At 34.2% G+C, this 12,960-nt stretch overlaps 1 protein-coding gene across 1 annotated transcript in view; it reads left to right on the top strand.

The window, feature by feature from the left end:
• LOC145684226 (progestin and adipoQ receptor family member 4-like) overlaps positions 1 to 11,384 on the top strand; it is a 39,491-nt gene extending 28,107 nt beyond the window's left edge. The window contains exons 2-4 of the mRNA XM_081756316.1: positions 1,961 to 2,064; positions 7,371 to 7,508; positions 10,472 to 11,384. Coding sequence (XP_081612442.1) covers positions 1,961 to 2,064; positions 7,371 to 7,508; positions 10,472 to 10,726 — 497 coding nt within the window. The 3' untranslated portion in view covers positions 10,727 to 11,384. The remainder of the gene's footprint in view (positions 1 to 1,960; positions 2,065 to 7,370; positions 7,509 to 10,471) is intronic.
• The last annotated feature ends 1,576 nt before the right edge of the window (positions 11,385 to 12,960 follow it).

Here is a 12,960-nt window from a genome sequence, read left to right as displayed (position 1 = left end):
TGGACCCCCAGTGGGTGCGCCCCTGGCAACAAGTATATCTATATGTATAAATAGAGCTTATTGTTGTCGTTAAATTCAAGGGAGAGTAAGTTAAAAACGCAATACCCAAATATCTTATTTTAAAAATATTTACATGACACGTGTGAAAAAAATCTGTGAATGATGAAGTTTTATTACCGTTATAATAACATTATGCCAAAAATGTACTTATATTAGGTTCTAATAGAGTATCTGAAACTCATAATAAAATGTTTTCTGAACGAAGAACGAAATGTAAGCAAAATTTTATACCAAACAAAAATGGTTTTGTATCTGTTTCTTTATGATACTTTCTTTTTTCTTGTCAGCCAGTTTGAATTTAGGAAGTCTGCAAAACACATATAACAAGATGTATAACTTTCGGGCATTTAATGCAGCCGTTAGGTAACCAAATTCACACTTGTGATACGTTGGGTTGCATAATTTACGCTTGCTGGCAACCGAAGAAATGCCAATTTGAAAACCAATTAAGATAGCCAACCCCAGACGAAAGATAGGGTTCACAAGTAGTAAATGTTGTGAAGGCATTTTTTTAGTTCTAGTCTACAAGAAAACAAAGGTGGTAGTTGAATAAGAAGGTCACAAAAAAACGAAAATTTCTGTTTCTTAAAAAACTGGATTTTTATGAAAAAACTCCATCTTTCTTTGATCTCTATGTGAAAATGATGTGTTATTTCGGAAGATGTATTGAAAGAGCTTTATCTCGTAGCAAAAATTCTCTTTTCGTGTCGTCTATAAAACATGGCTGCCAAACTACGAAAGTGGCCAACCTAGTAGGTTTTACTGGATTATGTATCTTGCTGCTTTTATGTTTATTGTGTTGTGTATAATAATATTAACTTGCTTTCTCTCTTTATTTTCTAACAAAATAGTCTATGCTTTATCCAGTGGCGGAACTTCTATTGCGGGTCCTCACCGAAGAAATTTGATAGAGCTCTAATTAAAATTCTCTCCTTTCCCTTACAACAATGCATGATTGTCAACTTAAATGTAGAAGTCGGGATACAGCACAGATTATGTAACGGAAAGGTGAAGAGAAATCACACTCGTTTCTCAACAAATAAAGATGTAGACCTAATTTAATTTGCCTCAATATGCAGGTAAATAAATGGTTGTGTTCAACTATGTGAATAATAAATATACATGGTGGCCCAAAAGCTAGTATACAGTCTCACATTGCTCGAATCAACTGACCCCCTCCCTTTCGTCAAGTAATTTCCCCATGCTTGTCACAGAAGAATTTCTTCCTTGAGAGGGAAATATATCTCCAGTTTCATATACATCACTGTGTAAAAAGAAAATTTTGACTACATATATATATCTGAAAAAGTTTCCTCCATCGTAAAACAGATAAAATGGCGTCATTGTGGGATACACTGTTCAACGAAGGTATAATTTGGCAGGCTTAGTTTTATACAACTATCTTCCTAGAGATGTTGCGTAATATGCTGGTACCACAACTCAAAATTTAGACTTATAGTCTTTTCAACAATATATCGTACCCTCTTATTTCTTTCTCTTTATATGTCTTACAGATGATAGACGACCAATCAAATTATTAAAAATTATCTCTTGGTCACCAAAACCTAGAATATTTTCGATTCTCAAAGACTTTGAAGTCATTTATTTTTAAAGACTACGCAGAAATATTCCTTCATTTAAGATCTTTGGGTAAAACATCTCTCAATACCTCTCCGTGTCAAAAATTCTCACGCCGTTGGATTTATCCTTGAACCTGGCAACACTGAACTTAATAGCCAAGTTTACGTACAATGAATCAGAACCGCTTGTCTCCACTCCTTCATCTACCGTACCTTTCAATAGCCCGTAGTTTGAGATACTTATGTCACAGTAGTTCCGCCACTGTCGTTCTGTGTTATAATATATTTTGGCCTAACTTGGTTGTGATCTTTTGTGGTAGGGGCTCTTCCTGCAGTGTGTGCGTCTGTGTATTGTCTGCCATGGGTATACCAATGGCTGGCTATTTCCTCCTACTGTCTCCTATCTATTTGGGGTCTTTATAAGGTAAATACAATTTAAATAAAATAAAACAGCATCCACTTTATTTTTCTGCTTCAAATTTCTTTTACACACTTCTGTTACTCTTATATGTATATACATAAGCTAAGCACTCCAGTAGGAAAAATGGTTGGACCAATGTTGGCAAATTGTTATATGCTAATTGGAATGGTGCTCTGCGAAAGATTGCGTTAACAACTTATAAATACGAGGTGTGGTCAAAAAGTACAGTGAATGTAGTTGCACACTGCCATCTATCGATGATGTATCCATTTCAACTAGTAAGTCCGGTAGCCTAAAACTTGGCACAGGCAGTGTCGAGTTTGAGCGAGTTGTGACATGCTAGTTGGCTTCCGGAGGCAGAAGAGTGAGGACGTATTAAGAGTGTCTGTCGCGCCCCATAATTAAGTCTAGTTGTAAGCTGCAAATAAGTGCTAAAGAAGCTCATGAAATGTCAAAATCAGTGTATGACGATGAAGCGGTGGCACTGAAGACTGTTTACAAGTGGTACGAGCAATTCAAAAGCAGCAAAGAGTTGATTGAAAACAAGCAACGATCGAGACATCCTTCGACGTCAAAAACAGATGAAAAAGTGCAAAAAGTGGCACAAATGATTTGTTCAAACAGGCGAATGACTATTTGAGAGCTTTCCGAAGAACTAAACATCTCGTATGGGACCATGAAAAGCATTTTAATCGCCGATGAAATTGACAGATGGCTTTCTTCTCCACCACGAAAACGCGACGTGCCACACTTTGCTTTTGATCCGCGAGTTTTTAGCCGAAAAAATATGCATGTCTGTTCACATTCGCTGTGCTCTTCAAATATAGCATCATGCGATTCCTGGCTCTTCCCAAAAATTAAAACCGTGCTTAAAGGAAAACGTTTTGACACCATTCCTGACATTGAGAGGGCCTCGTCAGAGCAGCTGAACGCTCTTCCAGAAGAAGCCTTCCAGAAATGCTTCCAGTCATGGATTCAACGTTGGGATAAGTGCGTTGCAAGCTAAGGACTTTACTTTGAAAAAAAATTAAATCAAATTCCATGTAACCTTATTAGTTTGTTTGTAATAAAATTATTCACCGTAATTTTTGATCACACCTCGTAACTTGCCAATGATAATATGCAAAGTACCATACGTTCGAAAAAAAAAAAAAAACTACTTTGCAACGTTTGTCCTCTTATACAAATTACGTAGTTCACCAATGTTGAACCAAAATTCGATTTCCCACCATCTTTTTTTATTTTTTTATTTTTTAAACGTTTTACCAGACTCTAATCAATGATACGTTTAAGTATAAGTTCTAAAATGCCCTGGTCCGTCTGTATCAGATGAAAAGCAGCAGAAAATGGATTCCCAAGAATGTATTCAATTTCCGACTATCAGTGCTCTCTGTTGAAGCCAAAATTGGTGGATCAACCGGTTTCAATATTTAATATCCATAGTTCGGAAGTCAACTGTAATTTCGTAATGTTGAATGAAACTTTAAAAAAAAAAAAAAAAACATAAGTTTCACACCTATTAAGGGTGGAGGTCTTATATAGGCAAATTTTTGGCTGTCTGGTGTCCGATCCGAAAATGTAATCAATTATCTGATGGTTGACCCACGTTGACCCAACCAATTTGCTACTGAGAGTAAATTTTGTGGTAGTTATTAAGCTTAAATACAGGGTTACCCTAAGTGATTCATCGTTTGTCAAAACACTGTTTACTTACAAGTCTACGACGTACAAAGGCGGGTTGTACATGAAAAGATACGAACACTCATCAAGTTTCTAATACATTCTACAAATTGTTCGATGTGTTCGCCCTTGGTCGCTTGGCACACGTCCAAACGGTAATCCAGTTCTTGTTCAAACGTTCACTAGCACGTTTCCATCAATGCCCGTCACAGCAGCAATGATACATTCCTACAGTTCTTGCAGCGTTGTTGGCATTGGGGGTACAGAAACTTTGTCATTAACATAATTCTACAGGAAGAAATTACATGGCATGAGACCTGAAGGTCGGTGCTTTGAAACCCGATGAATCATTTAGGCTAACCCTGTATAGTGATTTACTAAACTATTTGTATTGCTTACATTTTCAAAATGGGGAGAAAAGGATATCTAGGATTTGGGTTCATAAGGATTTAAATATTTTCATAAAATCACTTAAAGCAGTCATAAGATTTCAAGGTATATACAATAAAGCAGAAGTGCAGCCACGGTGGGGCAAATGCAAGTCTGGTTCCCAAATGATCTCCTGCCCCTACTCTGAAAACCTGTTTGTTTTATGTTTATTAAACTTAAAAACTTATATTTAACACTTACAGCAAAGGAAGAATGTTTGTGACAGAATGTGAATATATATATAAATATATATATATATATATATATATATATATATATATATATATATATATATATATATATATATATATATATATATATATATATATATATATATATATATATATATATTAAAAGTACACTTTAAGCCATATCAACACGTTAAAAAATTAAGACAATTGAAATTAACCATCCACTTTGTACTAATTAGATTACGTAGTTGCGAATTTATTATTATACAATTGCATAGGAGTGCTAGAGTTTGATTTTATTTTTTTCATCGTGTTTTTTTATTTGAAACAATTTATACCAATATAAACGCAGTCAAACAAATGGACTTTCATATAAATAGCTTATCTGTACCGTACATTTCCTAAAGGCTATGATTCTGAATTCACACACTGTCAAGAGTCTTGTTTCAAAAAGGTAACTTAATGGTTCCAACTGTTTTTGATTTTTGACACACTTTACTGAATTCGTACGGTATCCTGACACCACCTAGCTTGCTTGAACAGTTATAATATTAAGCTTATAAGTGTCTATAAAGTATTGACCCTATGTAGCACTGAGTATTGTTACTGCTGCTGGAGACGTTGACTGGTATGATTTGTTCGAACATTTATTTTAATTAATTATTAAATGCTTCATGATTTTTAAATTCTAAAATTTCTGGACATGCCCGATAGGACTCTGTGACATACCAGTTGAGAACCATTGAGGTAACGTACTGGCAATAGAATAATAGTAATATGTATATGCATAATATGCGTATGTGTCTGCTTAGTTATTAATTCTTTCATATTTTGAAAGAAAACTTTTGGTTCGCTTTTAACATGCAAGAAGACTGGTCCCTTAAAGAAAAAAAATCACACTCCCCCGTAAAACTACTAGCTGCCCACAGAACTGCGGTCAAGTCAAGAGGTGCACGTAATCTAATAGTTGCTTAGCTCCATCGCACTTCAATGCCAAGTTCACACTAGAAAAGTGGAAGGTGGTAGCAAAATCACATGGCATCATCTCAGGGGCGTCATTTAGGGGAGGCAGGGAGGGGCATTTGCCCCCCTGAGTTTGAGATGTATATAGAGTTTATCAATAGAATAGTAGTAAATCAATGAAAAACGCGAAATTTTACTTATATCAAGTGGTCTTGCCCCTCCCCCCCCAAGCAAAATCTGAAATGACGCTCCTGCACCATGTGCATGACATTTTATGTGCAAAATCTTGAATGTACATATTTAATTCAAAATTCTGGCCATACGTGAGCAAATATGCTTCTTCTCTGGTTGTTTCGGGTCTTTATTTCAAGCTAAAATACTAAATGTTTTATGAAGTTGGAAGAATAGCTACAGTATGTTCTTTTCAAGAAAGATTGCCATGGCCAGATTTTTAAAACAAGAATATGACACTCCAGCTTCATGTTTTTCGCACTGCTTAATAATTTTACAGAACCTTTAATTGGTATTATTTCAGTTAATTACATATTAATAAATAAATATGTCTTACATATACCGGGTTCAATATTTAAGAATTACAGTAATAGTTAATCAGGAAAGAACAAGGTTGCTAATTTTCAATGAAAGTTATGTGCTAAATCAAGAAAACAGTAAGAACTAGAATGATATAATTAGATTTAAAATATTTTTCACATTTATTTAGATACAATTACAATTTTTAAGTCGTATTACAGTGAGGTGATTGATCAAGGAATCAGAAAAGACATATTGCAAACGAGACTTAATTGGAACATAAACAGGAAGTAATAAAATATACATTCGGTGAAAAATATACTTAATAATCACTTTTAAACCTAGGTTATCCTAGCGGACATCTGCCACTTTCAATAAAATTAGATAACAAAGTTGCCAGTAATATCTAAAATTAATGAATGTGAGTGACATTACATTAACGTTTAAAAGCAAGAATAAAGTTTTAACTGACTTTTCATATCTATCGAATATACTCTACAATATTCATTTTTATATTACAAACATTTATAACTTCAAGAATATAGAAGAGTCCATAACTGCGTCTCAAAAATTGAGTACCTCTATTGAGGTTTCGAAGAGGAAATATTATTATGTTACAAATTAAGATTTTTTTTTAAATATATTTGTCAGAATGACCCATCTGAGCAGGATTTGAATTGGGTTAAGTGCTGTATCGCCGAACCAATTTTAGGAAATTTACCGGGCCAATTGAAGAGTTTATTTAAGTTTGTGAGGAAGAATGAGTGAAAGTCAGGTAAGGGGAATAGTAAAAGTTACGGAAATACTATACCTATCCATAGAATGTAAAATGTACAGAAAAAATTGAGCAAGTCTTTAATTTGCCCATTTCCTGTCGAGAACAGAACCTAACCAACCCCTGCGGGGCTCCTAACCCGTTCCTACTACTAATACTAATATTATGGATTCGTATTGTAATACTGAACTCCTAATGTAACGTAATTTAACGTAACTTAATGTAATCCAACCAAATATAATCAATTGCAGTACATTTTCTTACTTTTTTCGATTTTCAAATTGGTCCGGCGATACAGCACTAATGCCTTTGAATTAATATAATTTACTTAATTTCAAAATTTCAAGTTCTTTCGACGATTTATTTTATATTCCTGTCCCCCTCATCTGGTATTCTTACAGGGTAAGTAATTCTGCCTCCATCTGTTGAAAATTTTTGTTTAATTAAAATTAAACTGAGTCTTGATTGATTTTGAAATACTATTGTTGCTAGTGTTGTAAAAGTATTGCTAGTGTTGTATAAGTATTGCTAGTGTTGTAAATATCATGAAAATTGAGATAAGGACATTCTAATTTCTATTAGCTGCAACTATTTCTGTTTCGTACATTTAAATGATCTTCCATCTCTTTCAAACTTGTTAGGCGTTATCCACTTTAAGAGCATAAACTTTTGACTACAGTATGATAGTACTTCAGTTTTATCTTTGATCTTAATTTCTTTAACAATTTACGTTTTTGTAGGCATTACGAGCTTGGTCACCGTGGGAAAGAAGGCTGTGTTTCGCGCTGCCTTTTGCAATGAGGGTTGCACTTTGCTTCCTGAGATGCTCCAAATATGGCGGAGGGGAACCCTCCGCCTTCCTCCACATAATTTTACAGGTATTTGTTTCTTCGTATATTAGACTTATTGAAATATTTTTACTGATGAAGAACTTCTAATGGATATTATTTTTGACAGTTTACTAGTAATTTATGGCAGGGCTATATGTGTTACCGACAGAAGAAACCAAATAACACTAGATGCAATCTGCTAAACAGTGACAACGCTAGAGGGCAGCAAAGGAGAAGGGCGCCCCGATAGTATCATCCACTCCTCAACTGCATTCAGACATGTTATATTGTAATGTAAAAGATTTTCAGTACACCGAATATACTCGATTCTAAGACGCACTTTTTCTGCCAAAATTTCAGGTATAAAATGGGGGATGCGTCTTGGAATCGCATACAAAGTGAGAGCGAAAGTTTGTGTTTAGACAGTGAAAGTGCTTAAGCAGGGTGTCCTCTGTTCACACTGTAAATAAGATTGTAAGATAGTGCCTTTGTTCTCTTATTAATCATGACATTTAATTGTTTACCTTGAGCAAACAAACCCGTATGATTTAATTTATACGATCAAATTCTGAGTTGCTTCATTGAGTTGCTTCACTAATAAATCTCTTTGCTGACCTGTCTCATGCTCTATGCACCTTCCCACCAGACCACTTTCCTTCTCTCTGCTCACTCTCTCTCTCACTTACCACAACGACGCCGTGGAACTGATTTACTTGATTTGTATAAGATCATCAAGGGCAAAATTGACTCTGAATTTTTACTATCGCAGATTAACTATCGTATTCCTTGGCGGCGAACTCGCTCTCTCAATTTGCTAACTTATGAGACACCTAGGTTATCGATTGTAAAGAGCTTTGTTTTACAGACTAGCGCACAATTACAATACATTGTCAACATTTTTACGTCTAAGAGAAACAATAGAACTCAATTGATGAGAACCTTGTTTATTGTGAGATGAATCTTTTTTTTATTTCATTTTATTTATTTGTTTTTGTCTTTATGTTTTACGATTTCAGCTAATTGCTAGTACTGTATAAAACTGTGAATAAATAAATAAAATAAATCAGGGACGTGTAGTGCATATTACCGCTGTTACCGGCGGTAACGGTAAAAATATGAAAGTTTTTGTTGTTTTCATATGTCTCTAAATTTTATCATCAACATGGGAAGACGTTTACATATTTTCCTTTTCTTTCTTTCTTTTCTTTTCTTTTTTCTTTTTTCTTGTTTTTAAGTTGGGACGGCCTATGGCGCATTTACACTGCCAGCGTCAAATAGGAACATATTATTGCTGATACCGTAGATTTCAGAGGTAACGCCAATCCCGATAGCGGTCATTCACTCCAGAAGTACCTTTCAGCGTGCCAGCCAGAAGCATCCTGCGCACTCGTATTTGGACGTTTGGAATGGCCCTTATGTTACCGTTCGGCTGAGTGGAACAGGAAAAAATAGGAACTTTCCCTGTCAAAACAAGGAGAATCTAGAATATCATCAGCATGTTTATTCTACTCGCTCTCCTCTCACTATAGAGGATCGAGCTAGCAGTGTGGAAACTTAGCTGTAATTTTCGTATTCGTAAAGTTCTTTCATTGTCTTAACAGTATACAATTTCATAGTAATGATAATTAGAGAGAAGTAAAGATGTTTCCCGACGCTCCTTCTAATTGGAATACTTATTATAGCCTCTAGCCTACTAGTTGAATTTGCACTTTAATGCAGTTTGATGTGTTGAAAGAGAACGGTGCAATTGTCTTAATCATACCGTAGTTTGACTGTCCCAAATTGTGTTTGACAGTCTGACTCGTTTTCAATACGGAAAACTTGTTGCTCAAACATACGATGGAGCTTCGGTTATGGTTGTTGAGGTAGGAAGCAGCAGCCTCTTGTTAAACAAAGATATACTTGTACAAAAGTCTATTTTCTCATTGTCATGCCTATAGGCTTAATTTAGTGTAAAAAAGTCCGTTGGCTATACAAAAGGCTGTAAGTTTTTTCTAAAACTATGTCGTGACTTGCTTCTTTATTCTCAAAGTCTTCAAAAAGAACAAATGCTTTGGACTGTGTAATCACAGGCCCGTATCCAGAGGGATTAGGGGAGCCGGTTCCCGTAGATTTTTGCTACCCCCTCTAAAATTTTCACGGTACGCATGGAAACGAACTATAATATGGTGATGAACTATAATAAGGTTGGATGGGCCCTCCGAACTTCAGCCGCCCCCCCCCCTACATTTTTGGGCTAGCTACCGGCCTGTGTAGTCAACAAAAGTATCCCAACAGCCTCAAACACAAGGTGGAACTATAGAAGTAAGATAAATGATGTGCTGTATTCTTTAAAGATGAACTGTTAGGACTCTTTAAATCCATGACAAAAACATCGACGAATGAGATTCTCAAACCAGAGTTAGTGCAGCAAAATTCTACCAAACCCTTTAAAGTTTTGACTTCAATTTTTTACTTGAACTGTTTTATGTTATAGGATCAAGATAAGAAATCTTGTTCAATATCTTAGAGAAGGAAATTCATGATGTAAATTTTTGCAGAAAAAAAAATGACTTTGAAGAATATCTAAGATCATTGAGAGACGGTTTCGATTATATTTAGTAAATAATTGAAAAACCTGAAGAGCCACACTTTTCAAAAAGATTAAGGTTAATGAATTGGGATTTGACTCTCCCCCCCCCTTAAAAAATCGTTGCCAATGCCTATAGTCTGAAATGATTGATTCGCTAAAAGCAAAAAGTACTAGATTTTCTGTTATTGAAAAACTAGAGATACTTGTAATATCAGCAACCGGTAACAATTGTAAAAGTGTTACGCCACGCCACTGAAATAAATAATCATAAAATGGCAAATATGGCCAATGTCATTTATTTACAATTTCTTATAAATATTCCAAAATACTGACATTTCTGGCATTTTTGTCAAAACTAACGGTCTTTATATATAACATTTAATATTGATTTGCCTTTCACGCAGTTATCTTTAACTGATTCATTTTTTATTTATTCTAGGATTTATTATCAGTGATAGGAGGTGCAATAGGAGCCATGAATATCCCTGAAAAATGGTTCCCAGGCTGTGTAGACTTTTATCTAAACTCTCACAACATAATGCATGTGTTAGTTGTTCTTGCGGTGTACTCCATGCACCAAGCAACCATGAAAGACTTGCTGTGGATGGTTAAAGTGGGTTGCCACTCACACGACGACCACGAGGTAGCAGGTTTTAGTAATGCTACGGACAAACTGGAGCATACGGAACTATGACTTAAACTTCTGTTTAGCAGCGGACGAAGAATTAATACGTTACATTGTGTGATGAAGAATTTTCCCCTTTGTTGGACTCCTTTGTGTGGTACTTCACTGGCAAGAAGGGGAAAACTTCGGTTTCTTTGTTATTATTACTATTATTTTGTACTAAAGAAGGTATTACGAGTAGGCAGAGAATGCACATAAAAAAATATATTGTGAAAAAAGGGATGATAGACACAAACACAGCCACAATACTGGTATTGTTTTTTCACGTCCGTTAGAGAAATATAGGTTTGTATTTGGGAAAATTTCCAATACATTACATTGTTAGTGAATTTAAAAAAAGATATATATATATAATAACATAAAACACTAATTTAATTACTTAATTGAAAGAAAAACTAAGTAGTATATATTAGAGATGGTGTGCAGCAATATTACCTGCACGTTTCTTGAATGAGTTTTTCACATATTTTTTACTTCTAATAGTGTGAATTATTTTCATTGCCATTAGATAGAACATATTCTGGTTTTAAAAATTAAGTGGGGCTATATTAGTGTCTATATTCATTCCAATATTTTTGTTCCATATATGAAAATCGTTAAGAAGAGGGACTATCATAAATATAGAAATTATTTTAATAATAATAATGATAAAAGCTACGTTTTTCAATACTTTGTTTCATTTATGAGTAATATAACGATGCAAAATACGTTGCTATTAGAATTAATCATGAAATAAATATGTATATCTCAGAAGGTGGCGTTATTTTTAAATATGAAGGAGATAGAAGGAAGAGCTACAAATTAAATTATAATAAGTTAAAAATCTTGAAATAAGCACTTCGCTGGACTAATTCGATACTTTAAAGAAAATATTTAGAGAAAACTTACATTTATGTTCTTGTTTTAGAGTTGTATTTCAGTCGATACTTTAAAAAAAAAAAAAAACATTTACAGAAAACTTTCGTTTATGTTCTCGTTTTAGAGTTGTATTTCAGAATATTTATTGAGGAAATGGAGCTTTGGGATATGAATCATAGTGAAATATGATGCCCGTATTAAACCCGTATCAATGTCAAATGGAGATATCCCAAAATTACATTTAAAAAATAGACTAACCTTGGACTAGACCAAAACCTGTGTTCATTGAGATTCATTTACCACAAAATTGCTTCTTAAAAGCATAAAATACATTAAGAATGAATTGATTTTTTTTTTCATAAGTAGGTTTCGTGTATTTTGAGATCGTCTTATCTATTATCTTCCAAAAGAATAAGTTATAATCAGAGAAAATTATATTTGATATATTAACCAAATCTATTAATTACTAAGATATTGACGGTATAAATTTTTGATGCATGGACCCCAGTTAGTTTCAGTACTTTTTCTTATTTTGTATTATGGAATCAGAATTCGCTACATATTTCTTGCAAGTAGCTCCCTAATTATCCTCAAACGTTGGGAAACGAGGCTCCACTGCCAATACCAACAGGTTTTCTCTAATATTCATCCATCCAAGTACTGTCCGAACTCTACACTACTTGATTTGGGAAATCTCACAGGAACAGGCTAGGATGTTGGTTCAGTATTACTTCTAAAAAGTATATTAGTATAAACAGTATTTATATTTAAAACATATGATCCTTAACGTTAGAAAATATGATGCTTAACGAATGACAAATTTAAACTACTGCACAGACTGTTCAACGAAGCTTCGATATTAGATTAATAAAGCTACATATTTATTTTACTTGTATTTATGTGTACAACTGAAATGTTTCTGAGAAAGACAATTATGAGAGGTACCGAATTATTTCACAATAAAAATATATAATAACAATCTAAGCTGAAATTATTAGAAAGATTCGTTATTTCACACAAGTCATGATACTAGACTTGTTTAATTACGGTCAGTATGTAGAATTACTCATAGCTGATCTTCCTGTTTGTTTTGTGCTGCGATTCAATCTAAAGTTCAATTCATAAGAATTTGTCCTGAGATTTTTGATTTGCTTGATGTGTTCAAAAGTTAATTTGACTACCTCCAAGTTAGAGAAATGAGGCTCTTAGTGACTAAATAAATGCCCCGAATTATCACTGAATTCGATTTTCAGTTGAAGTACATGTTATTACAGTCTTACGTTAACCTTTATATCTACGCCTGACAGTTTTGTAAAGAGTTTGGTTTGGTACCGGCAATATCATGGGATCGAAGTGAGTAAAGCTAAACTCAATATAGTTTTAAG

The sequence above is a fragment of the Thermobia domestica genome, chromosome 4 (assembly GCF_964235325.1).
Source record: "Thermobia domestica chromosome 4, izTheDome1.hap1.1, whole genome shotgun sequence".
Classification (NCBI taxonomy): domain Eukaryota; kingdom Metazoa; phylum Arthropoda; class Insecta; order Zygentoma; family Lepismatidae; genus Thermobia; species Thermobia domestica.
Note: the sequence above shows the minus strand (reverse complement) of the source record. Positions and strands in the feature narration are given on the sequence as shown.